Source organism: Heterocephalus glaber, unplaced genomic scaffold, assembly GCF_053883595.1.
Source record: "Heterocephalus glaber isolate CG9 unplaced genomic scaffold, H.glaber_assembly_v1.0 deba00001781, whole genome shotgun sequence".
NCBI classification, from domain to species: domain Eukaryota; kingdom Metazoa; phylum Chordata; class Mammalia; order Rodentia; family Bathyergidae; genus Heterocephalus; species Heterocephalus glaber.
In genome coordinates this window covers 5,304,585-5,327,135 of record NW_028258467.1, presented here as the reverse complement: position 1 = coordinate 5,327,135, position 22,551 = coordinate 5,304,585, and the positions used below count along the sequence as shown (strand labels likewise).

General features: G+C 56.0%; 2 protein-coding genes across 6 annotated transcripts in view; one reads left to right on the top strand and one right to left on the bottom strand.

Annotated features, from left to right (window-relative positions):
- Coro7 (coronin 7) overlaps nt 1–22,551 on the top strand; it is a 100,593-nt gene that overhangs the window by 74,663 nt on the left and 3,379 nt on the right. For both annotated transcript variants that reach the window (XR_015447875.1, XR_015447874.1), the window contains one exon: nt 19,671–19,852. The gene's annotated coding sequence lies outside the window, so the exon portion shown is untranslated. The remainder of the gene's footprint in view (nt 1–19,670; nt 19,853–22,551) is intronic.
- On the bottom strand, nt 202–21,872 carry Glis2 (GLIS family zinc finger 2). 4 transcript variants are annotated; one of them, XM_004864781.4, is made up of 7 exons: nt 21,621–21,872; nt 7,029–7,212; nt 6,011–6,183; nt 5,248–5,424; nt 5,043–5,176; nt 4,844–4,965; nt 202–3,125 (listed from the first exon to the last, which is right to left on the bottom strand). In XM_004864781.4, exons 2-7 carry the CDS (start codon nt 7,198–7,200, stop codon nt 2,326–2,328), a joined length of 1,578 nt encoding a protein of 525 aa, XP_004864838.1. In that variant the 5' UTR covers nt 7,201–7,212; nt 21,621–21,872; the 3' UTR covers nt 202–2,325. The 4 variants fall into 4 exon arrangements, with proteins under 4 accessions (XP_004864838.1, XP_012921034.1, XP_004864839.1 ...); XM_013065580.3 differs by having other exon boundaries at nt 7,029–7,271; nt 21,621–21,871; XM_004864782.3 differs by having other exon boundaries at nt 4,844–4,962; nt 7,029–7,271; nt 21,621–21,866.

Sequence of the window (22,551 nt, the reverse complement as noted above, 5' to 3'; positions counted from 1 at the left end):
TCGAGTCTGTCTCTGCTCTGCTCTTGGCGCCTATCTCCCCTAAGCACTCTTGGCCACATGTAGAGGGTGGCACCTGTCTGGTCCAGAAGAAAGACCTTGGTTTTGGTCTTTGGTGCTAGTTGGGGGACCCCACAGCCAGTCATAGGATGGGGTGGCCTGGGGTTAGGGAGTCCAGCTCCTGGCATGTCCATGACACAGAAACCATCTTTGTAACTCACTTTTATTGTTTCTTTATAAACTTCCTCTCACATGGAGGAATATATTGTTATAGTCATTAGCTTATCTCTTTTTTTTAAACTCTATGCTAACAGCAGTGGAGCCAAGAAGAGGAAAAACATAAGCTACAATAGAAAGGCACTTAGAACCTGTTAAAATACTGATATCCTGGAATGTGCAACAACAAACTGACAACAACAAAAAGTTTACCGGCCCTTCCAAGCCTGGTCTATCACAGAATCACATGCTGAGCTAATATCACCTTCCAGTGCCCTGTTCCTCTGCTCCTGGGCCTGAGTCTCAAGCCCATAACCCCCCAGCCAAGGACTTAAGGCCTGAGACCCTGACAGGGACTGGGGTGGGGTGGGTGTTTACCTGGGTGCTGGGTGGCACCTAAAGAAAGGAGACCAGCTCCTTCCTATTTGCTCACAGCCCCTTCAAGGGGCAGAGCTAACATGGCCAGGCCGTCAGGGCTGGAGTCCCTAGGCCCAGCAGCCAGGCAGGCCAGATCAGGGTGACCCCTCTGGGGCAGAAGGGCAGTCTAGCAAAGGGTGGGGTCAGCAGAGCTGCTCAGAGGAAGTGTGGGGCTACTGAGGACCTCACTGCCACCTGGCAGCTCTTTTGTTCTGCAGATGGGGTGGAGGGGCTTGACCACTGGAGTCTAGTGGCAGGGTTGGCCTAGAAGCCAGAGCTCCCAGCTGCTGACAGAGAGGGAGCAGCAAGAGGCCTGGTGGTAGTGGTGGTGGGCTTACAACAGTTGCAGGGCCCAACTTCCTGGGATTGGGTGGTGGGCCTGTGGAGCACGTCTCCAGCGTCCTTGACTTATTCTAGCCCCTGAAGAACAGCTAGACTCTATTCTGAGTAGCACAAATTCTAAGGGATCTGGCTGAGTGGGAGTGGAGTGGAGTGGAGACTCTGCCTCTAGGAAAAGAGCTCAGCTGGGAAAAGCTAAAGGAGGCAATCCTGTCCCAAGTCAGGTTCCTTTAGCCAGCTTTTTCAACAGAGGGGCCAGGCCTGGCCTCCCCCAAGCCCAAGACCTTCAGTCCATGGCCTCTACTAGAAATCTCCCTCTCTTCAGGCCCTCCCCAGCATGCCATGATTTGATATCCCCAGACCTGGAGCTACCTCCTGGCCTGAGGTGTCCCACAGTCTCCCTTCTAGTGCTGGACCAGTGGAGATGGAGCCCAGGCTGGGCCAGAGGGCTAGATCTTTTGGACCTATTTCCCATACTTCCAGTGTGCCCAAAAGGCAGAGGGAAGAGATCCCAGGTTCAGGGACAGGTGAGTGGTCAACTATTCCTTCTCTTTCTAGTACAGCCAACCTTCTGGCAGTGCTGTCTGTTTTAGGCTGGGCGAGGGGTGGGGGCAGCTGACCAAGCAGGCCTCCCTCTCCAGTAGTCAGGGAGGCACCTTGTCATAGGGGTAGGAAGGGAGAATGAGAGTATGAGGTGTCTTCCTGTGGCTTAGCCTGGCCTGCGTCTATCTTGCTCTCCCTCCAGAGGATTGGGCTAGAGGGAAAGGGGTCAAGAAGCTGGGGCAGGGGCTGGGTGAGCCTAGGTGAGGGAGGACCTCTTACCCCTGGGGACTCCTCCTATGGCTCACATGAAGAGAGTGGCAAGGGAGCCTGACACCAGAAGGCAGGGTAGATGCTACCCTACCCACCCCCACTGCTGGGATTTGGACAGCAGGCTCTGCTGGCCCCTAGCTGGTAAGTAGACAAAATAGGGAGGGAAGGTGACCTGCCAAGGTCAGCCACAGGATGAAGGAAGCACCAGGGTAGGAGGTCAAGAAAGACAGGGTGGAGGATGGGCTGAAAGGGCCCTCAGAAACTATGAGGCAGGAGGCCAGAGGTGAGTGAGGCCTCAGCACCCAAGAACACGGCTCTCCTTGGATGGCAAGTCCAGGTCCTCACTTGGGAGCCGGAAGGCCAGCGGTGACCTTCTAGCACCATCCCTGCTGCCCCCTCATCTGAGGCTGCAGCTGCCTGGGGAACACAACCACCAGGCCCCAGGGCAGTGGAATATTATTGCTGTTTCGCAGAAGAGTTTCTGTTTGTCGGGCAGGGGCCTGGAATTGCTGGCTGCACTGCATAGGTGGTGGGCAGACAAGCTCAGTTCACCACGGCTGGTTTGAGCAGCACAGAGCCTGGTGGGATGACCACCAAGCCAGGGGTTAGTGCTTCTGGACTGTTGGCTGCTGAACTGATGCCCGTGGACAGGTCCAACACAGTGCCCGGCAGCAGGGAGAGTCCATCAGGGCTTGGCCGGGAGCGAATGCTCTCCGTCCTTTCAAGGGGAGTCTTGCGGCCCTCCATACCCAGGGCCCTGGCAGGCACCAACCCATGACCCTTTTCCCCCTCAGCCTTGCCGCCAGCGGAGCCAGCGAGGAGGGAGACCACAGGCAAGCCCAGTCCACCAGCCCCAAAGGGGGAGGGCAACAGTGGGTTCTTGGCCAGATTGAGGGGCAGAACGGGGCTCAGCAGCCCAGGGCCCATGCTCCCTCCACCCCCACCACCCCCACCATTGCCACAGGCCAGGGCACTGAGGTCAAGGGGGCCCGGGGCCAGGGGCAGGGGCAGGCCAGGTAGACTGGGGCCTCCAAAGAGGGCAGCAGGGTTAGGGATAATGATCTGGGCCCCACTGACGTAGGGGCCACTGTCAGGGGCAGGCAGTGGCGGTTTGGGGGGTGGGCGCAGCTGCAGGAGCTCCTGCTGCTCATGGGACACAAAGTGGCCGTGGGCTTTGATGTGCTTGCGCAGCGAACTGGGGTCCGTGTAGCGCTTATGGCAGCCTGGCATCTTGCAGTAGTAGGGCTTGTCCACATAGTGGGTGCGAGTGTGCTTGAAGCGATCACTCGAGTTGGAGTAGCGCTTGTTGCAGCCCTCGTAGGGGCAGATGTAGGGTTTCTCACCTGCAGAGGTAGGTCCTGTGAGAGATCTCATCCCTCCCACCCCCACATCATCCAGCCCCCTCCCACATCGCCCAGAGCATGTGCTGTCTAATTGGGAGGTATCCTTAGCACCTGGCTCAAGATCTGACCCAGGTAGGGGCAGCAGGAAGGACCCAGCATGGTTAGGGCCCAGCTCTCTGCTGTGTCCTTTCTATGCAAGCCTCAGTTCCTTTGCTACAGATTGGGTGAACTTCAATGGGCAGAACTTGACCTTGGAGATCATAGTTGTTTATCAAAAAATACAGTTAATGTTAAAAAATATATTTTAAAAATCTATTGTAGTAGAAGACACATTGCCACTAATCCCCCTCAGAATACTCCCCCTCACTTCGAACACACTTATCCCATTGTTTTTGCCATTTCTTGAAGTAGTTCTAGAAGTCATCTTTCATGAGTGTCTTTAGATGCATTGTTGTACTTTGATGTCCTGAATTGATTCAAAACATTTACCTTTCCGGCTGAGGATTTAGCTCAGTGGTTCCACCGCCTGCCTTGCAAGTGCAAGGACCCAAGTTGGATCCCCAGTACCAAAAAAACCCAAAAAAAACAACAAAAAAAATTTACCTTTCCTGGTCATTTTGATTTTGGGGAGGAGCCAGAAGCACATGGTGCCGTATCCATCGAATAAGGCGGACAGGGACACATTCATGTTTTTCCAACCTTGCCTTTTTGTTGGATCACACTCAGCAGGAGCATTCACTATATTTTTTATTACACCTCTTAAAAGACACTCCCAAAAAAGGACTTCAGCTGGACATGGTGGCTCATACTTGCAATTCCAGCACTGAGAGGCTGAGGTAGGAAGCTCACTACAGGTTCAAGGCCAGCCTAGACTACATAGTGAGACCTTGTATCAAATTTTAAAAAAAGAGAACTTCTAGAACTGCTTCAGACAGTGGCAGGAATGATGGGATAAGTGTGTTCAAAGCAAGGAGGAGTATTTTGAGGAGAGGTTAATGGCAGTGTGTCTTTTACTGTGGTAATTTTTTTTTTGTACCGGGGATCAAACTTAGGACCTCAAGCTTGCCAGGCTGGTGCTGTGGTGCTGAGCTGCATCCTGGTCTTTTTTTTTTTTTTTTTTTTTGAGATGATCTCGCTGTGTAGTCCAGACTGGCCTTGAACTCACTATATAGCCCAGGATGGCCTCAAACTTGTGATTCTCCTGCCTCAATCACCCTGAGTGCTGGGATTACAGACATGTACCACTGCACCCAACTGTAATAATTTACTTAAATGCATATAAAGCCTTTGCAGAGGCTTGGCTTATGGAGAGTAGTGAGTGCTGGCTGCCCTTTTTATTTGGCAGCCTTACACTAAATGGCTCAAACTTAACTGAGCTGCTACAGTTTCACTGAACATTTGAAATCCAGCTGGTCCAAATAGAGATGTGCTATGAGAGGGTAAGATACACACCAGATTTCAAAGACTTTGCATGAAATAATTGTTTTTTTGGGTGGTGGTGCTTGGCATTGCAGTGTTGTCCAGGCTGCTCTAGAACTTCTGGATTCAGGCAGTCCTTCTGCGTCAGCCTACCAATTAGCTGGGACTATAGGCATGTACTACCACATCTAGTTTGCCCTTCATCTCTAAGGTCCAGTCCTGCTTTAGAGTTCCCTGCCTCTGCTTCCAACCTGTCCGGCCCTTCTCCATGGGCTGAGACCCCCTCACTGGCATCTCACCTGTGTGAGACCGGTTGTGGATCTTCAGGTTCTCCAGGCGGGAGAAGCTCTTGTTGCAGGTTGGGCAGCGGTGTGGCTTCTCATTGGTGTGTGTGCGGATGTGGATGAGCATCTTGTACCTGCTCCGGGGAGGGCATGGGGCCACTAAGCTCACTGCATACCCAGCCTCTCCCTCCTTCCCTTGTTCCCGCTCCCTCACCTGGCATTGAAGCCGCGGCCATGGCGGGCACAGCCCTCCCAGTGGCAGCAGTACCCCGCATCCTTCTCAGGCTTGACGTGGTAGTCATTGACATGGTCCACCAGGTCTTGTAGGAGCTCAAAGAGCTGGTTACACTGCAGGGCCAGGCAGGGTCTGAGCAGGACAGCAACCCTGGGCCCCACCACTCTTCCTGGCCCCCACTCACCTTAGCCCAGCGACACACCAGCTGCTTGGGTAGGGGCAGCTCTGGCGAGAGGCACTTGTCCTTGGGGGAGTTGAGGAAAGAAGAAGCAGGCAGGTGCAAGGCACCCCCAGAGCCCAGGGGTAGGAAGAACTGAAAGGAGCTGGGGACACCATCCAAATAGCGCAGTGGCTGGAAGTCCTAGGGTAAGAAGGCAAGGGACAGAGCTGGTTAATGCCCTGCTGAGACCCTCTGGCAGTCCCAGACCCCTTCTGTCCTCTTCTGGAGTGGACTGAATAGTGTCCCCCAAATGATATTTTCAACTCCTAATCTTGGATACTGATGCTTGTGACCTTATGTGAAAATAAGTAAGGTCTTTGTAGATGAAGTCAAGTTAAGATGAGGTCTGGCTGAATTAGGGTGACCCTAAACCCACCGACTGGTGTCTTTATAACAGAAAGGAGAGGGAAATATGGACACAGAAGGACACACAGAGGAAGAAGTCATGAGTAGCTATGTGAAGATGGAGGCAGAGCTTGCAGGGATGCAGCTACCACACAAGGAATGCCAGATTGCCAGAAGCTATCAGAAGCTTAGGGAGGCAAGGAAGGCTTTCTTCCTAGAACTTTAGAGGGACCTTGTCCCTGCCAACACCTTGACTTTAGCTTCCAGAACTGTGAGAGATTAACACATTTCTTTTTTGAGCCTGCCAGTTGTATAGTGCTTGTCATGGAGCCCCCAAGAACCAATACACTTTCTCTCTCCAGAACCCTCATCCCCCCCTTACCGGAGCAGTGGGCACTGGAGGCAAGTCCCCATTGCCCTGGCGCTCAGGGGACAGTGAGCTGCTGCCATTGGGAGAGTCCAGTCCAGATGGTGGTGATAAGCTGAGGTCCACCAGAGGGGCAGCAGAAAAGTGACCATCCACCTTCTCAGGGAACTTGGGGTTCAGCAGGAAGCCTAAGGGAAAGACACGATTCAGGAGGTGCTGGAGCCAGGAACCAGAAGCCTTGGGCCAGGTCCCTGTATCTCCATGATGACCTTGGGAACAGACATCGGCCATATCTCCACACACTACCCTAGATCCCCAGGTATCTAGGGAGCAACCTATGCAGCTAACAGATGTGATGATACTGTCTCTCATGTTACTCCCATGAGAACTCAGTCATGGGGTACGATAGGAAGTAGGACCCACCAATTTCACAGATGGGACTGGTCAGCCACACAGGTAAATAACAGAATAGGAACTTGAACACAGGACACCTGGCTCTCTGTGATAGAACTTTTGCCAGGTCCCTTGTACTCCCTTCTATAAAATGGGAGATATGGGTTGGGCTGCTTCCCAATCCTAACTCAGACCCTGATTTTCAGGGTCCACATGGAGGCAGAACAGATTGGGTGACTGTACACTGGACACAAGCAACAAGCACTCTTTGAGACATACTTGCTGGGCTCAGTCCCCAAACTCCCTCTCCCTGGTTGACAAGCTGTACCATCTCAAAGTCCAGGAAAGTGAGGTCTCGGGACTGTTGCTTTTATTCTTGGATGCCCCACACCCAACTATCACATTCTCCTAGAGGCCCTCAGTTTGATTTGTCTTTCTGTGCCAGCTGCATGATCTGGGTGCCCTCAGGTCCGTCATCCAAAGCTAAACTTCTGGGAGGATGGATGGACAACATGTGTGTGGCACTCTAAACCAAAGCTACAAGGAACTGCAGCTATGTCCTGTGAACACACCTTGGCCATCCTTCCTATCACCATGGCTCAATCACATCCAAGTCCCTCATCCCTGCTTTGTGCTATACCTGAAGGTGGGGAGCCTGGGGAGCCAGGTGTGGGGCTGTCATCCACCAGGCCCAGCTCCCTGTGCAGAGTGCGGTGCCGAACCACACCCAACGTCCTCTCCCGCTTCTCTCTCGCCGCCCGGAGCTTGGTGATACTCAGTTTCAAGTCAAGCGGCTCGTCCAAGGAATGCATGGTGATGAGTGGCTAGTGTCAGAGGGGGCAGGAGGCAAAAAGGGATGACAAACTGGTCTTCAGACAGGAACCTGGGGAAAGATAGGGGCTGTGCTATGACACCATGACCCCAGGCTCTTCTTCAGACTACACCCATTAAAGCACACAGGAAATGGGAGGGGGTAGGGTAGGGAGACACTCAATAGCCTTAGCCACCAGGAATTATTGAGAGAACCAGCTGTCTACTCAAGTTCTGCATCACTTCCCATGAATCTTTTGGGGGAGGCAAGCACATAATCTTTCATTCATTCTCACTGTCTCTCTGCTAAAGTGTAAACCCAGGGCCTCATGCATGCTAGGCAAGTGCTCGCTCTCTTGCTGGCTACATCTCCAGCCCTTTTTTCTTAAATTTTATTTTTCAGACAAGGTCTCACTATGTAGTCCAGGTTGGCCTTGAACTCACGATCTTCTTGCCTCTGCCTGCTGAGTAGCAAGGATTACAAGTGTGCACCATCATACTCAGCATTCATACCCCCCATCTTGCCATGAAACTGAGTTTTAGAGACAGTGCCTCTGGTTGCAGAGCTAGGAAGTGGCAGAGCTACCAGACAGACTCAAGACCTCAAAGACAGATCTTCTCCCAGGACCTGGCTAGCACAGTCCTATCTGGCAGAGTAGGGAACCACACTGTGGGGGAGGTCTGTCCAGTCTGAGCCCAAAGACCCAGAAGGAGGCCATGGGAGCAGCAAGCCTCCATGCCTTCCTCCAAGAAGACACTTAGTATTTCTCAGCCATTAACTTGTTAAGTGCCCACCTGTGGCCAGCAAGCAACTGTGTCATTTCCAAGGGAACTAGGCTAAGAGCCCCACCTCCCAGGTGAGGCCAAGGAGAGGCATCCACAAACCACTGGGGGCTCTTCTCCTACCTGCCACCAGGGGGCAGCTGGGGACTGGCCAAGCCAGTCCAATGGGGGCAGGCTTGGTACAGTAGGATCAACTGTATATAAAAATATATATGTACTGGGAATTGAACTCGGGGACTTGTGCTTGCCAGGCATGTGCGGTGCCACTAAGCTAAATCCCTGACCCTATTTTTGTTGTTATTTTTTACTGGTGATAGTTATTCTGTTACAACTTTCACTCTGTAATCCCCCCTCTCCTTTTTGTGATATTGCTAACTGAACCCAGGGCCTTTGCACTAAGCTACATACCCAGCCAATTTCTAATTTTTTACTTTGAGACACAGTCTGGATAACTTACTAAATTGCCCATGCTGTCTCCTGCCTCAGCCTCCCAAAGAGCTGGGATTATAGGTATGCCACCATGCCCGGTTTTTTGGGGTTTTTTGTTTTTGGTACCAGGGATTGAACTCAGGCCCTTGTGCTTGTGAGGCAGGCAGTGGCACCACTGAGCTAAATTCCCGGCCCCCATGCCCGTTTTTGTAATTTCATTTTCTTAGAATTTCTCACTGGTGTAACTGTCTTCACATATAAATGGATTCATGGGTTCCACTGACCCACTCTCCCCTCCAAACTCACACTTCATTTTCCAAGCAACAATCTCTTCCCACATGGGGGAGAAATTCCCCAGTTTCCTGGCCTTCGCTAGTCAAGACTGATGCACTTGAAAAATCTCTCTGCTAACCAAGTGTCACTGTGATATCCTCTAATTCTCACTGAATGTGATACAAAAGGGTAGACGTGGTGGGCATAACCACCATTTGGAAAGTACTTCAGATGCCCCCTCCCCACGTGTCCTTGGGTGCTAGGGCGGCCCACATGAATCCAGCACTGCCTGAATGCTTTCCATCGGAGTTGGTCAGCCCTACGTCCCCACTCACTCCTCTAGGCCAACACTTTATCTCGTCTTCACTTGGCCCCCAGCCCATGTCATCCTTCCTCTCGGCCCCCACAAACACACCAGAAACAAGATTGTCCCTTCCCTCACTCAAGACCTTCTGCTGACATGGAGTCTCTGGACACAGAGAGACTGTCAAGCCTCCCAAACCTGTGTCATCAAAGCATGGACAGCCCGCTGCTCTTGGCCATGAAACCCAGATCTGTGACTTGACCATTAAAGCTGTCAGATCAGTTAGGCCATCCCTGGACAGGGGCTCGCAGCAGTACCAAGGGGCATGGACAGCAGTGTGCCACCCTCTCAAGGACCCAGACCCCAGCTGGCAGGTAGATGAATGACAGGGATGGGTGGCCTTGGGCCCCCTTCGTTCCTGTGGGGGCAGGGAGCCTCCCTCTGCCTGACTTCCCCCAACCCCCAGTGGACAGTTATGTCTGTCTGTATGTCTGCCTGTCCTTCCACCTGTTTATTTTTAGACACAGGCCCAGTGCAACCTCCCTGAAGCTCCTCTGTGCTAGGAGCCTGGAAGGGGAGGAAGTAAATATTTATGCTGATTAAGAATTCAGGAGCCAGGAAGGGCTGGTGGCCTGGTCCTTCTGCTGGCCGAGGGCCACAGGCCTCCCCACAGACCCTGTCTTCACCCTGGCCCCACAATATGGAGAATGGGACCACAGGGAGCTAGGAATTCAAGTGGACATTGGCAACACTGCCCAAGCAATATCCTTTGGCACCTGCCCCACCACCACCACCGCCAGAGGGAGCTGGGAAGGGTCACTTTGGTTTTAGGACCTGCAGGGGATACTGCCTGCCCCATAGACCTGGGGAGGGCCCCAGGAGAAGTTTATATCCCTGGGTGAGGCCAGGCACAGCCCCCAAGATAGGAGGAGGAAACCTCTAACACTCTCCCCACAACAGCAGGCCCTCCCCAGGGATCCCACCCCACCCTACCCCCACTTCCTGCTGCAGAGTTCTGCCCAGGGAGGCAGGGGTGCATTCCCAAGGAAGCCAGGGCCCAGCCCAGGCACTACCTCCCCCTCCTGGGAAAGGAGGAGGAAGGAGCCGCCCCAAGGCCCACACCTCCCTGCAGCCACATCCTCGGCGGGCCCGCACTGATTTTTTACTCACACTGATTTTTTTACTGGAGGGCAGCCCCTCAGGGAGAAAAGGTCCTGTGACCTCTCTCCTGCTCCAACCTTGGCTAACCTCAAAGTGTTCCCTCCCCACCCCCAGCCGGCAGCAGCCAGTCTAGGCTCAGTTCTGCTCTTTGTTCTTGGGGTGGGTGAAGGGGACAGGCAAGAGCCAGGTTCTAGAAGCCTGAAGTCAAGCAACTGGGGGCCAGCCATGCCACCACCTGATTTAAGGCTCAGGAAGAGGGGAGCAGGGACAGGAAGGTGAGGGGATGGTGAAGGGTGATACAGCTGCCTGCCTCATTCTAAGAGGGTAAGCTTAACCAGCCTTGGACCAGGAGCCCCCAGGTATATGTGAGATCCAGCCCTAGGGCATGTCTGTTCCTTGGAGTGGTGTGGTCCCTGAAGGGTCCCTGAGGACAGAAGCCTGGCCTTCTCAGAGTCGAGTGCTGGCAGGGTTCAGTGCCAATGTGCGGAGGGCAGAGCACACTGGCTGGCCTACACCAATTCTCTCTAGGCCTTAATGTATTTTGGGGTTTTTTGTTTTTGTTTTTGGTACTGGGGATCAAACTTGGGACCTTGTGCTAAATCCCTGGCCTAGGCCTTAATGAAGAACCTCCCCGTGCCTCAGTTTTCCCACAGATTGGATGACAGTGTGCCTCTGCTGCAGCGGCGTGGAGCTGCAGTCAGCAACCAAAGGCCAAGACTCAGGACATTCATGCCGTGGCTGGTGTTGGCCAGTGTGCTGTGTGTCGCCCCCACCCACAAGGGTCCACAGGGAGGCTGTGGCAGTGGTCACACTGCCTTGGCCCTATGCAGCTGCAAAAGGAACTAATTAAAGAAGAGGGAGGGAAAGGAAGCTTCGTTGGTGGGAGGGCCATGTGGGGTGTGTGGGGACCACCGGGGGCGGTAGGAGTGGGGTACAACCCTCTCCCACCCCAGGGCAGGGGGTCACCCAGAGGGTGTTCCCCCCCCCCCCAAGACAATGGCTGCTATTGTGCACCATGCTGAGGGCCCCCAGCTGCAGGGCCTGAGGCTTGCTGGGGCAGCCTGGGCGGAGCTGTCTCCTCCCCACACTCCTTCCCAACCAGAAAGCCCAATCCAGTGGGGAAACTGAGGCTCAAGATCACCAGGCTAATGGTAGCCAAGTAGAATCCTGCTCTGGATGAAGGCCCCCAAGCAGGGAAGAAGGGCAGCTGGTTGGCCCTGAACCTGGAAGGGTAAAGGTGCATTGTGGGCTGGGGCTTAGTCTCCTTGGCAGAAGCAGAAGACCTTGCATTCTGTAAAGGAGGGAGCCTGTATCCCTGCCCACCCCACAGCAGTGAGGAGTCAGGTGAGTCACCATGAGTGTATCAGTGCTGTCAACGGCAGAGTGAGGAACACTCCTTATTCCTGGGATACTCCTAAGGCTCCCCGCTTTGGTCTACTGTGGCAAGTCCAACCTAGGACTTGGGGATACAGTCTGTGCCTCTTACAAGTTCACAGCAGACACAAGACCCTGATCTGCCTGTACCTGTCACATAGGCCCTGCTGTGTGAATGACCCTCAGTTTGGTAGGGGCCATCACTTCTGGTCTTACAGATGAGGAAACAGTACCAGAGGGAATACTTCCCCAGGTGTCACAAGTCAATGGCAAGCCCAAGAACAGGAGCTGTGGGTGTGTATCACCATGACAGTACCCACAGCTAGCTGCTGATTGTCAGCACCTATTCAGGCAGGTGCTGTTTCATCCCTACTTTACAGATGCAAAAGCTGAAGCTCAAACGAATTAAATGACCTGTCCAGAGTCACATGCCTTGTCTGTTGGAAAGCTGGGCTCTTGGATATGGGGAAGGTCAAAAGACTCAGACTGGGCATCCTCTCCCTATCCAGGGGCTTGTGGGAGCTAGGTAGAGAGCCCAGGAGGGGTAGGAGACAGGCAGTGGGTAGAGGGTGGAGGGGCTGACCCAGCAGGGGGCCCACCAGGAGGCCTGGAGAGCTGAGGGCAGCAATGCTGCCAAAGCAAACGGTACCACAGCCCTGCATTCCTGGGAACTGGCTGTGGCTCCCTACTCTGGCCAAAGACTCCACCCTCCTTGGCTGCCCAGCAGCAGGGGCTGGAGGGCAGAGGCAAGGTTTTCCTTCCAGACCAGGCAGCAAAGCAGGGTTCCAAATATGGGATGGACCACCTGGGGCCCCAACCTAGCTTTGCGGCTTCCTGCCCTTGACTCCTGAGCTTTGTCATCCTCATCTGTAAAGTGGGGGGCAATAGAGAAATCAGATGGAAATAGGCCTTGTGGGGGATGCTAAAAATAACAGGATCCAGGGCTGTGGATTTAGCTCAGTGGCGCTGCTCCTGCCTTGCAAGCCCAAGGTCCTGAGTTCGATCCCCAGTGCCAAAAACCAAAACAAAACAAAAAATAAGATCCAACATGGGGTTTTAAAGAGAAAGCAGTAGAATGCTGCAGATCCAGTCATTCCTGTTTCCCATTGGATGTGATATGCAACACCTAGAACAGATCCAAGCACACAGTGGGTGCTTAGTAAAACTTGTCATATGAATTATCACCTTTGCTGTCCACAACTCAGTGGGGGAACTGGCTGTCCCCTCTGTGCCCACAGACACTACAGTCTTACCCCAAACTGGAAGACCCTTGGCTTTGCCAAGGCTACTGGCTGGCCTATGCCTCTCAGAGAGCCGTGAGTGTCTGCTGCCCTGTGGCGTGACCACTGCAGACCCTAGCCACTGTCCAGAGCCTGACTGAGCACTAAGAGGCCCTGGAGAGACTCCATCAGCCTGGAGATATAGGTCTTCCTCCAGGCTGGGAAGTGGCAACCCTGAGGCAGGACCGGCATATCCCAGAAGAGGGGCTTGGGTAGCACTTCCTGGAGGGGCCTGGGGTTCACCTTCCCAGGAAATCTCTGGCTTCATAGGAAGCCTATCCAAGAGGGACATTCACCAGCACCCTGTACCAGTGGGAACACTGGGTACCCAGCTGAGCAGCACCTGAGGATGGTGTGTGCCAGGAACCCCAGCTACTTCAAGTTCACAGCACAAGACCACAGAGTCAGGCTACCTGGCTGTAGTCCCCTGTGCCACCCCTGGCTGGGGACCTCAAACAGGTCTGTTACTCTCTGTTTTGGTTTCCTCTTGGTAACTCAGGTGCCAAGATAATGGTCCCAGGGATCCAGAGCATCCCGCAAGACAAGTCTCAGCCCTCTGCCTGCCACTGGGAAGATGCCAACAACTGGAAGCCCCGAAAGCCCCGAGGATTCTCTCATTTTGGGTCCTGGGGTGGAGGTGCCTCACATAGTAAGCTGGGCTTGCCAAGGTCACCCAGATAGTTCAGACAGAGCTGGAACTAGAAGGCACATTGGCTGGCTCCCCACACCACTCTCCAGCCTCTACTACATGTGCTTCCTTGCTAGATGCCCAGGGAGCCCAGCACACTCATACAGATACACATGGCGATCCAGCTGCAGGGCTAGCCTGGCACAGAAGCTTCCCCTCATCCTGCTGGCCTGGGCCCCCATCAGGCGGCCCCCACCCCCTGCTGCTTGCCTGCCTGCAGCCACCTTTGCACAACTATGTCTGGTATTTTCCTGTCTGCCCAGTTTTTTGGGGGGGGTAGTACATGGGCCACAAGCACTGCCTACACTGGGCCTCCGCCAAAGGAGTCTGCCAAGCAGCCCCCACCCCCGCCTGCCTGGCTGAGAGGGAAGGACAACAGGGCTGTGCCAGCAGGCCGCCCAGATCCCTGGGAGGGGCCAGCACCAGGGAAGCCAGACTGGGACACACACCCACAAGGCCAGGCAAGGCAGCACTGCCACTCTCAGGGGGTAGCACAGCTTGGCACTCATCAGAACTCTCTGAGGGAGAGCTCAGGCACTAGTCAGTGTCCTGTAGGATGTGGTCATCCTCAGGACCCCCACACAGGTGCATGCATGTGTGACACCAGTACACAAACACATCCCTGCTCCAGTGTCACAATCCAAGACTCAAGAAACCCCTTCCCACACTGTCTGGCTGCAGGTGGACCCCAGACACCTAAGACCCAGGGGGTCCTATGCCTGTGACCCTTTCTTCCAACCACCCTGGGGCAGGCACCTGGCCACTGGGAACAATTGCACCTGCCAACTCAGAGAGCAAGAGGGGTCAGGGTCAGGCAGGCTCTGGACTTTGGCATTTCCCTCCTGTCTCATTCATGCATTCCAACACCAGGCCCTCTGTTGGTTGGGGGGCAGGGAGGGATGAGGACACACAACCACGACCGACAGAGGAGTCAGATGGAACTAGGCCTTGAGGGAGCACAGGCACTGGGCAGCAAAGAAAGTGTTGGGTGCACTGCTCTGCTGAGGTCTGAGGGGCAGATATGAATCAGCCACATGGACATGGGGTGGAGAGTCTTACAGCAGAGGGAGCATAGGGTCCTTCATAGCCCAGGACCAGCCAGCATGCCCTTCACGTACCATCTGGGTTCATCCTGCTGGCCTTACGAAAGAGATGCTCTTCTTCCCATTTTCCAGACGAGGAAGTTGACCAAGGCGACAGAGCTCCTATGTAGCAGAGCTGAGATTCACCTTCTTGCTCCAAAGCCCAATCTTTTTGAGCCCAGGGCTGCATAAGCCAAGAAACATGGACTCACGGAAGAGGCAGCAGAGGAGGCCCATGAAGGGGTGGGAAGGGCTGGCCAGAACCAAGAGGGTACTTGGAAGCCATAGAGTGCTGTACACAGCAGAGTACTACCTGCCCTTTCAAGCCTGAGCCTCCTGTTTTGGGACCTCCCCTTCAGCACACCCCTTTCTTATCATCCTTGCCTCTAGAGAGCCTGAGGCTGATCTCTCAGGAATCAACCAGTTCCTGCCTCACAGCCTTCCCTGTCCCCGTACCACCCCCCCCGCCCGTCATTCTCCTCTAGCCCCCTCTTCCATCAAGTCTTTCCTCATTCATCCTCTTGCAGCTCTTCATGGGCTACTCTGCCAGGTGCCCAAGAGCCTGCTGAGAGGATCTGCCTCCATCCCCAAGGCTGAAGGCAGGTTGTCTTCCCTAATAGTGGCTCTATGATGCCTGCTATGCCCACCCTGTGTCCAAGTCCTCACTAATGCATCACTAACTACCACAATGTCACTGGCTCTTGAGCATGCCTAGCTCTTGCACAGTGTCCTGTGCACTGTTTCCTGACCTTCAGCCCCACACAGTCTCCCCGCTGCACCTGGCCTTTGAAGCTGCCTTCTATGAAGGGAGGCCTGGAGTGGATAGGGATACTCCTGGGTCCCTGGGAAGCTCCAATCCCACTGTGGGTGAAAAAGAGATCTCCACACCCGTAATTGCAGCACTCTGGGAGGCTGAAGCAAGAGTATCAAAATTTTGAGCCCACACTGGGCAAATCAACAACTTAGTGAGACCTGCCTCAAAATAAAAAAAATTTTAAAAGGGCTGGGAGTGTAGCATAAGGCAAAGGCTCTGGGTTCAACTCCCAATACCAACCCCCCCACATACACACTTGCATTTAAGACACAGAAAAGGAAAAAAAAGGGAAGACCATACCAGCTGACCACTGTTTCCCACACCTCCTGGCCCCAAACTCATTCCTCCAACCAGAGTGAACTGGGCAGTGATGTGAATGAAGTCCTTGGGACCCAGAGTCACCAAACCAGCCCTGACTCAACTTGAGGTAGGCCAAGGCCCTGGGTCTGTTTCCCCACTGTAAAAGGATGGGGCTGGCCTAGAATAGAACTGGAGCTAAAACATCCTAGAACATCCTAACTACTCCCCTTACACATCATATCATGCCTGCTCTTTACTCCTCGTCAACACTTTGTCCTCTGTGGACATTTGCTGAACAAATGAATGAGTTAATTCATTTGTCCCCACCACCCAGGTGAGGTAGGGGGGTAGGGAGAGTGGAGGAGGGTTGAGGCCTAAAGAGTGAAGTGACTTCCCAAGGTCAAGGTTGGAAGCAGAACCTCCTCCCTTGGCAGATATGTCTCTTCCTCCTGTCTGGGACAAAGGATCCAGGTACATACATTGAGGGTGGAGGGCACAATGTGGATTTTCTTGGTTATTTGGGATGCCTGGAAAGGCCCAGCTTCATCTCCTGACACTCCCACCCAGCCCTGGCACAGAGCTCCAGTTAGCTAGGCAAGACCAGGCACTGCCAAGGCACCACACGACCTCTGGCTGCCACCGCACACCCTTCTCCCAGGCCACCCTTGCCAGTCCCTGCTCACCCACTCTGGGCAACAAAGCAAATCTAGGAGCTGAAGCAGCCTCCAAATCCATCCTTATTCTGTTTTTCAAAGTGTACCACCCCCTGGGCAGGGTCTTGCCAGGCCTGGCCTGCTTCAGGGCCTGAGAGTCCAGGGTCCACAGGACCAAGCAGGCTGATTAGTGGGTATCCATGGAGCATGGCCTCCCATAGCAGGAGGGTAGGACTGTCAGGCAGACAGCCACCAGCCTTGAGCTAAGAGAAACTTCTGAACTAGAAGGATGACGGAGGAACCTACAGCCTTGGGGAGAGGGGACAACACAGCTGGAGTCAGTAAGCCTGGATCTGTAGGGGTTGACATTTCAGATAAAGGAGGATGTGGCTCTGGGGAGAACTAGCCTAGGCAAAGACCTGCCGGCTGACCCAGGGGGACAATGAGGGCAAGGGAGAGAAGATTCCTCCAGACACAGCTGCCCTATGCCCGGCTCTTGCACTAGACAGGGGAAGGACTGGAAGTGAGGAATATTCCAGGCAGAACTGTTATTTCAGGGGTAGAACCAGACAGCCCCAGACTCCAGTTCCATTCTTTCCCTCCCTGACCCCATGTGACCCATGCCCCCAAATTTCTCAGAAACTCAATTTCCCCCAGCAATCCCCAATAGCCTCTTTACGGCCAGGGTACAAGTGAGGTGCCAATCTGTGTGCACATGGTACCCTCGTGGAGACCCTGTCTGGCAGGCAGGACTGTTTTCTTGGAGGCTCCCAGCCATAGGCTGACTTAGTCGGTTCAGCTGTCTCCTAGGGCCTGGACCAGCTTCCCACCCACCCTTGACCATGTCTAGAGGAGGGCACCAGGAGCTGGGTTTGAGTCCCCTCCCCAGCAGCCATCTGCCAAGGCTGGAGTACGTGTGTAAGCACATGTCACACTCACAGGCTGAGCCCCTCCCCATGGTGGGCACTACCTGCCTCTCAGTCAGCAAAAACAAAGAGCATAAAGAAGCCCACACTACGTGTCCCCACAGTCCTGGAAGATTCTCAGTCCCTTCTGCTCACCCACCACCAGGAGGAGATGGCAAGCCCCCTTTCCTCACCCAGAATCACGTCCCATATCTGTGCCTCACAGGCTCCTCCCATACTAGACACCAGTTAACCAAAGCCTCCACCCTTTCTGAGGGACCAGGAGTAGAAGACTAGAGCCAAGTCCTCTGCACCTGCCCAGCCTGGGGAGGCTTATAGGGAGGTGTCTCAGTTGGGACACCAAAAGAAAGGTCTCCCAGGATGGGCCTCTGGATTCCCTCAGGGCTGCTGTGAAGCAGGCTCCTGGAAACCCTTGTCTTACGAAGACCCCTGAGCTCCAAAACAGGACTGGGGAGGAAGTCCAGGCTTCAACTTCTACCTCCCATTGCCCAGGGAGGACTTGAGTTGGGGGGGCTCTCCAGGGCACATAGCTGCTTGTGGGCCAGCTCAAGCTACTATCCAGAGCACAACCTATTGCTCCCAAGCTGGAAAACTAAGTGGCAGGACCCCCAGCCATAAAGGGCCATTTCCCATTTGTCCATTTGCCCTTCTCCATCCTGAGCCTCAGTTTCCACATTTGTCAAGTAAGGGTAAATGTGTCTCTCACACAAGGTTAACCCAACTGTTTCAGGTGAGGGACGAAGGTTCCTGGAAAATTCACCAGGCCAGTGGAAGGCATTTGTGCTGGTTGGACTTTTTTCAAGGGTCCTTAAAAAGATGTCCCCCCAGTGCTACCCTTCAACCTATTTCACTGCTCCCACCAAACCCACCTTCCTGGAGACCAAAGAGTGGATTTCTGTAGAGACAGCAAGGACTTACGAGGCTAAGTTGGAGTCAAGAGAAAAACCTGGGGCAGCCCACAGTTCCCCTGCAGAAGACACCCACGCCGCCAGCATCACCAGGTCCTTTCCTGTTCCTGGGGTCAAAGCAGTGGCCCACCTCCAGCCCATCAGTTTGTTCAGGGTGGGGCCACACAGGCGGCAGCACTGGATTAGCAGCTGTGTCCCAAGAGCTTTGCTAGGGTTGTGGTACCCACACCCAGGGCAGGCAGCAGGCTAGTACAGCAATGGGTATCCCACCCCCCCCCAACTGGCCCTGGTGTCCTCCAGTAGGTGAACACCCAGACACAGAGCCTCAGCTCATCTCTGGGGACCCTTAGCCCCTGGGAGAGGAGATAACTAGACAGAGTGTGGGAAGCTCTTTTTCTCTAGCTGGTCCCAGAGACACCTCACCAACTGGAAGAGTTTCTCAGCATAGAACCCCCCACTCCTGAGGCACTTAGCTGGGTCAAGGGAAGACCACCCCCCCAGTACCTTTGAGGGGCTCCCTCTGACTTCAGTCATCTACTGTGAAATACAAAAACCATAACCTAAGTAGAGAAGGGATTCAGGAGAGCTTCCTGCAGCCTTGGAAAAGTTGGTGCTCCGTGCCACCCACCCCCCTTCCACCCAACTCAGGGCTTCTCTGGAATCTGAACTTCCCACTTGGGCAAGGGGCCTCCTTAGCCTTCCCCGGAATACCGGAAGCTGCAGAGGCACGTGGGGCTGGAGGGGCAGGCCTGGAGCAGCAACCCCCCTCAACTCCCAGCAGGCTTCACAAAGAGCCCCACTCCAGATACATCCCAAAGAGAGGCCTGCCCCAGCCTCAACATCTGGTCCCCCAGTCACAGCCGCTGCCCACCTCCCTCATCCTGGGATTGCCCCAAACTGTTTAGCATTGGTGGTACTCCCTCACCCAAGTAGAAAATTCAGATTCCAGGCAAGTCCAGTGGGTAGATGGAAATACACATGGGAAAATATGGGGAAAACACATCCTTGCCTCCACACCACAGCTCAGACCCTCTAAGGATCAGGTAGCCAAAAGACCCTCCCACTGCCTGGGGCCATGACCAAGCCAGCAGACGGTGGAAGGAATCTTGGGGCCTCTGAAGTGGGGTCTAGCCTCCTTCCTGGCCCAAAGAGGAGGGTTAGCCAACCTTTGTCTTCAAGCAGACTAGTTTACCCTCCGGTCCCCCACTCCTGCTTCCTGCAAGTGGAGCCTGGGCAGAAAAAATGGCTGTGGCTACCAGTTCACAGCTGGGCTTTTTAGAAACAAAAGCTTTGGGGGGACTCAGTTCACATGATTGTTTAAAGTGAGGTTTTGAGATGTCTATGGCATCCAGTTATTCATACTGATTCCACCCACAGATAATTGAAAGTTGGCTTTTGTTAGATTTACCCACTCTCCTCTTCTCCCACCCGCTGTCCAGTATTCTCCTGGAAGCTGGAGCACAGGAACTCACCTTGTCTGAACCCTTGGTTTTACAGATGAGGACACTGAGACCAGGAGAGAGGAGGAGGCTGGCCATTGGATCTGGCACCAAGACTCGAACCCAGGACATCAGCCTCCCAGGCCAAAGGCTTTTCCCATTCATCCTACAGGCTGTGGCCTGGCTCCAACAAATCCCTAAAAGCCACTGACCCCAAACGCAGTGATGCCTGGAATGGAGGTGACTCACTGTCTGGCTTCCCAGGATACCCCCTCCCTATCACTGAGGAAGGGGCTGGCAGGTGTCCCGAAAAGAGAGCCAGGAGCAGGGAGGTCCCCCAGGGGACCTGGACCAGGGTCACTCAGGGGCCAAAGAGCCCCAGCTGGAGGGATTTAACACCAAAGGTCAAAGGTCACAGACAGGGAAGGGCAGGCAGGCACATGGGGTCAGCACTAAAGGCAGCTCCGGAAAGGAGGGGGAGGGGTAAAGCCAAGGAAAACAAGGCTCCATCCCAAAAAACCAACAGCCCAACCCCCTGACACTGCCCCCTGCTTGGCTGGCTGCAGGAAGGGTCAAGTAGAGCTAGAAACGGGTTGAGAAATGGGGCTCCCAGGTGCAGCCCCGCCTCCAGAGTGGGTCAGGGCCAGCAGGGAGGCCCAGCCTGGTCCCAGATGGGAGAAGGAGCAGAGGGGGAGGGTTTCGAGGTCACCTGGGAGGGATGTGTGGGCTGGGCTGGTACAGCTGTGGTACTGTGGCACCGCAGTGGGGCCTGGGGAGGGGTGGATGAGTGAGCAGACTGAAGGGGCCACTTTCTCATTCCTTAAGCCTGAAGGCTTTGGGAAGCACTCTAGAGCACAAGGTCTCTGGACTCCCTGCCGCATCTTCCCTCCAGAATGCCGGAACAGCAGGATGGCTGCTGACAACTCAGAGTGCCAGTCTCTGAGTACCACAGATCACACCCTGCCCAGAAAGACCCGCTGGAGCCCAGGCCTTGGCCAGGTCCTCAGCCAGCCTGGCTGTCCCCTTGATGTCAAGCATTCCCTCCAAAGCCAAGATCCTGGGCTGTGATGGCTGGGGGCCCAGGGCTCCTCCCAGTATCCTTTCCAGCTTCCCAGGCCCTGGGGCAGGGCTGGGCAGCTCCCTGCAACCATTGCTTCCCGGTCACCCTCTGGCCCAGCTGGGCGGGCCCTCCTGGACAGGCAGACAGGCGGCATGCTGCCCTGCTGTGGACTGAGTACCCTGCTGAGCAGGGCAGTATGCCAAGGTCTCCAGGTGCCAGCTTGGATTCCGGCCCCACCTCAGGGGGCCAGCGGGAAGCAGACGCAGGCATCTCCCTGGGGGGAGGGAGGGATGCACCTGCCTCTACCCCTCCAGACCCACCTCAGGCGCCTTTGGCTACCCTTGCCTACTCCAACGGGCCAGATCCCTGACCTGCTTCCTCCCTAAAAGCAGGAGAGCACCAAGCTCCCAGTGTTGACCCCCAAGGATAATCCCCTCTTGGCCCTTCCAGGGGCGTTCGAGGGGCACCAGGAGGGAGACGTCCCGAGACAAGGAAGGCACCCTCCAAACCCCTTCCTAGAAACAGCCCGGGCGCAGCCTTGGGGAGGGGCTGCTGCCCGGCTGCCCCAGACAACTTCGTGCTCAGGCGCAGGGTGGCCCCCTCTCACCTCGCCGCGTGCCCCCACCGCAGCCGCCCAACTTCCCCGCTGAAGTTTGCGCCCGCCCCGGCCCCGACCGCGGCTCGGCCCGGCCTCTGGACGAAGGAAGGGAAAGAGGGAGGAGAAAGACCGAGAGACCGGGGACGGGGCCAGGGAGCCGGCGAGGGAGGGAGCGCGCGAGCCAGTGAGCAAGCGAACGCAGGGGCCTCGGCAAGGGCTCACAATGGCCCGGGGCGAGGCGCTGACGCGGGAGAGGGAGGCGACCCTCAGGCTCCGCAACCCCCAAGCGGCAGGCGAGACCCCCCCACCCGGTCCAGGTCCCCAAGGCACGACACCCGGGGGTTTCCTACCTCGGCGGCGGGGGCGGCCCGGCTCCCGGCTGCGGGCTCCAGCGGTCTGGGGGTGGCGGGGGGCGAGCGGGGGAGGGGCCGGGGCGGGCGGGGGCCGGGGCGCGAGGCTCACGGGGCGCAGGCTCCCCTGGCACTGCCGCCCGGCACCCGGCCGCGCCGCCACATCTGCAGCTCGGGCAGGGAAGGTGGCCGTGGGGGCCCGGCCGTGCGGGGATGTCTTGGAGCAAGGGAGGAGGGAGGAGGAGGGAGGAGAGAGGAGGAGGGAGGCGGAGGGAGGAGGAGGGAGGCGGAGGGAGGAGGAGGGAGGAGGAGGGAGGAGGAGGGAGGCGGAGGGAGGAGGGACCGGCGGCCTCGGAGGAGGGCGAGGAGGAGGGGCGCGAGGGGCGGCCTCCCTGCCTCCCTCCCTCGCGCTCTTGCTCGCTCGCGCCCTCCCTCCTCGCAAACCCCTACCGCCGCCGCGGCCCCAGGCCCCGGGCGCCAGCTGCCAGGCGGGGCGTGCGCGCCGGGGGGGGGGGGGGGGGGAGGGGGCGGCCGGCTGGCCGGGAAGGGAGGGCGAGGAGGAAGGGAGGACGGCCGCGGGAGCGGGCACCGGGAGGCAGGGCGGGGCGGGGGGGGGGGAAGGAGCCCGGACCGGGACGAGCGCCTCCTCCTCGGCCCCCCCTCGACTCTTCCCCGGGCCGGAGGGCAGAGCTAGGACATGGCCCGAGGTGGCCTGGGGGGGGGCGGACAAGAGCCCGAAATGTCCCGCTCTCGGGGTAGCCCGGGGTGGGGGGGAGGCGCTCGGGGCCTGAGGAGAAGCCCAGCCGACGGGGAAGATGGAGGAGGTTGCCTCGGCCGAGAGGGCGGGGACCCTCTCCTCCTCCCGCAGGGTCACCTTGGCCAGGCCCCCCGCGGCCCCGGGCAGCGGGATGGCGGCCGGAATGCTTCTCCT

Bases quoted from the DNA above. Each gene is read 5' to 3' on its own strand.
- Glis2 (XM_004864781.4), bottom strand. From the start codon at position 7,200: ATGCATTCCTTGGACGAGCCGCTTGACTTGAAACTGAGTATCACCAAG. The intron at 4,966-5,042 runs GTGAGGGAGCGG...CCCTCCCCGGAG, and splicing joins GGCCGCGGCTTCAATGCCAG to CAGGTACAAGATGCTCATCC. The intron at 3,126-4,843 runs GTGAGATGCCAG...CTACCTCTGCAG, and splicing joins CCACAACCGGTCTCACACAG to GTGAGAAACCCTACATCTGC.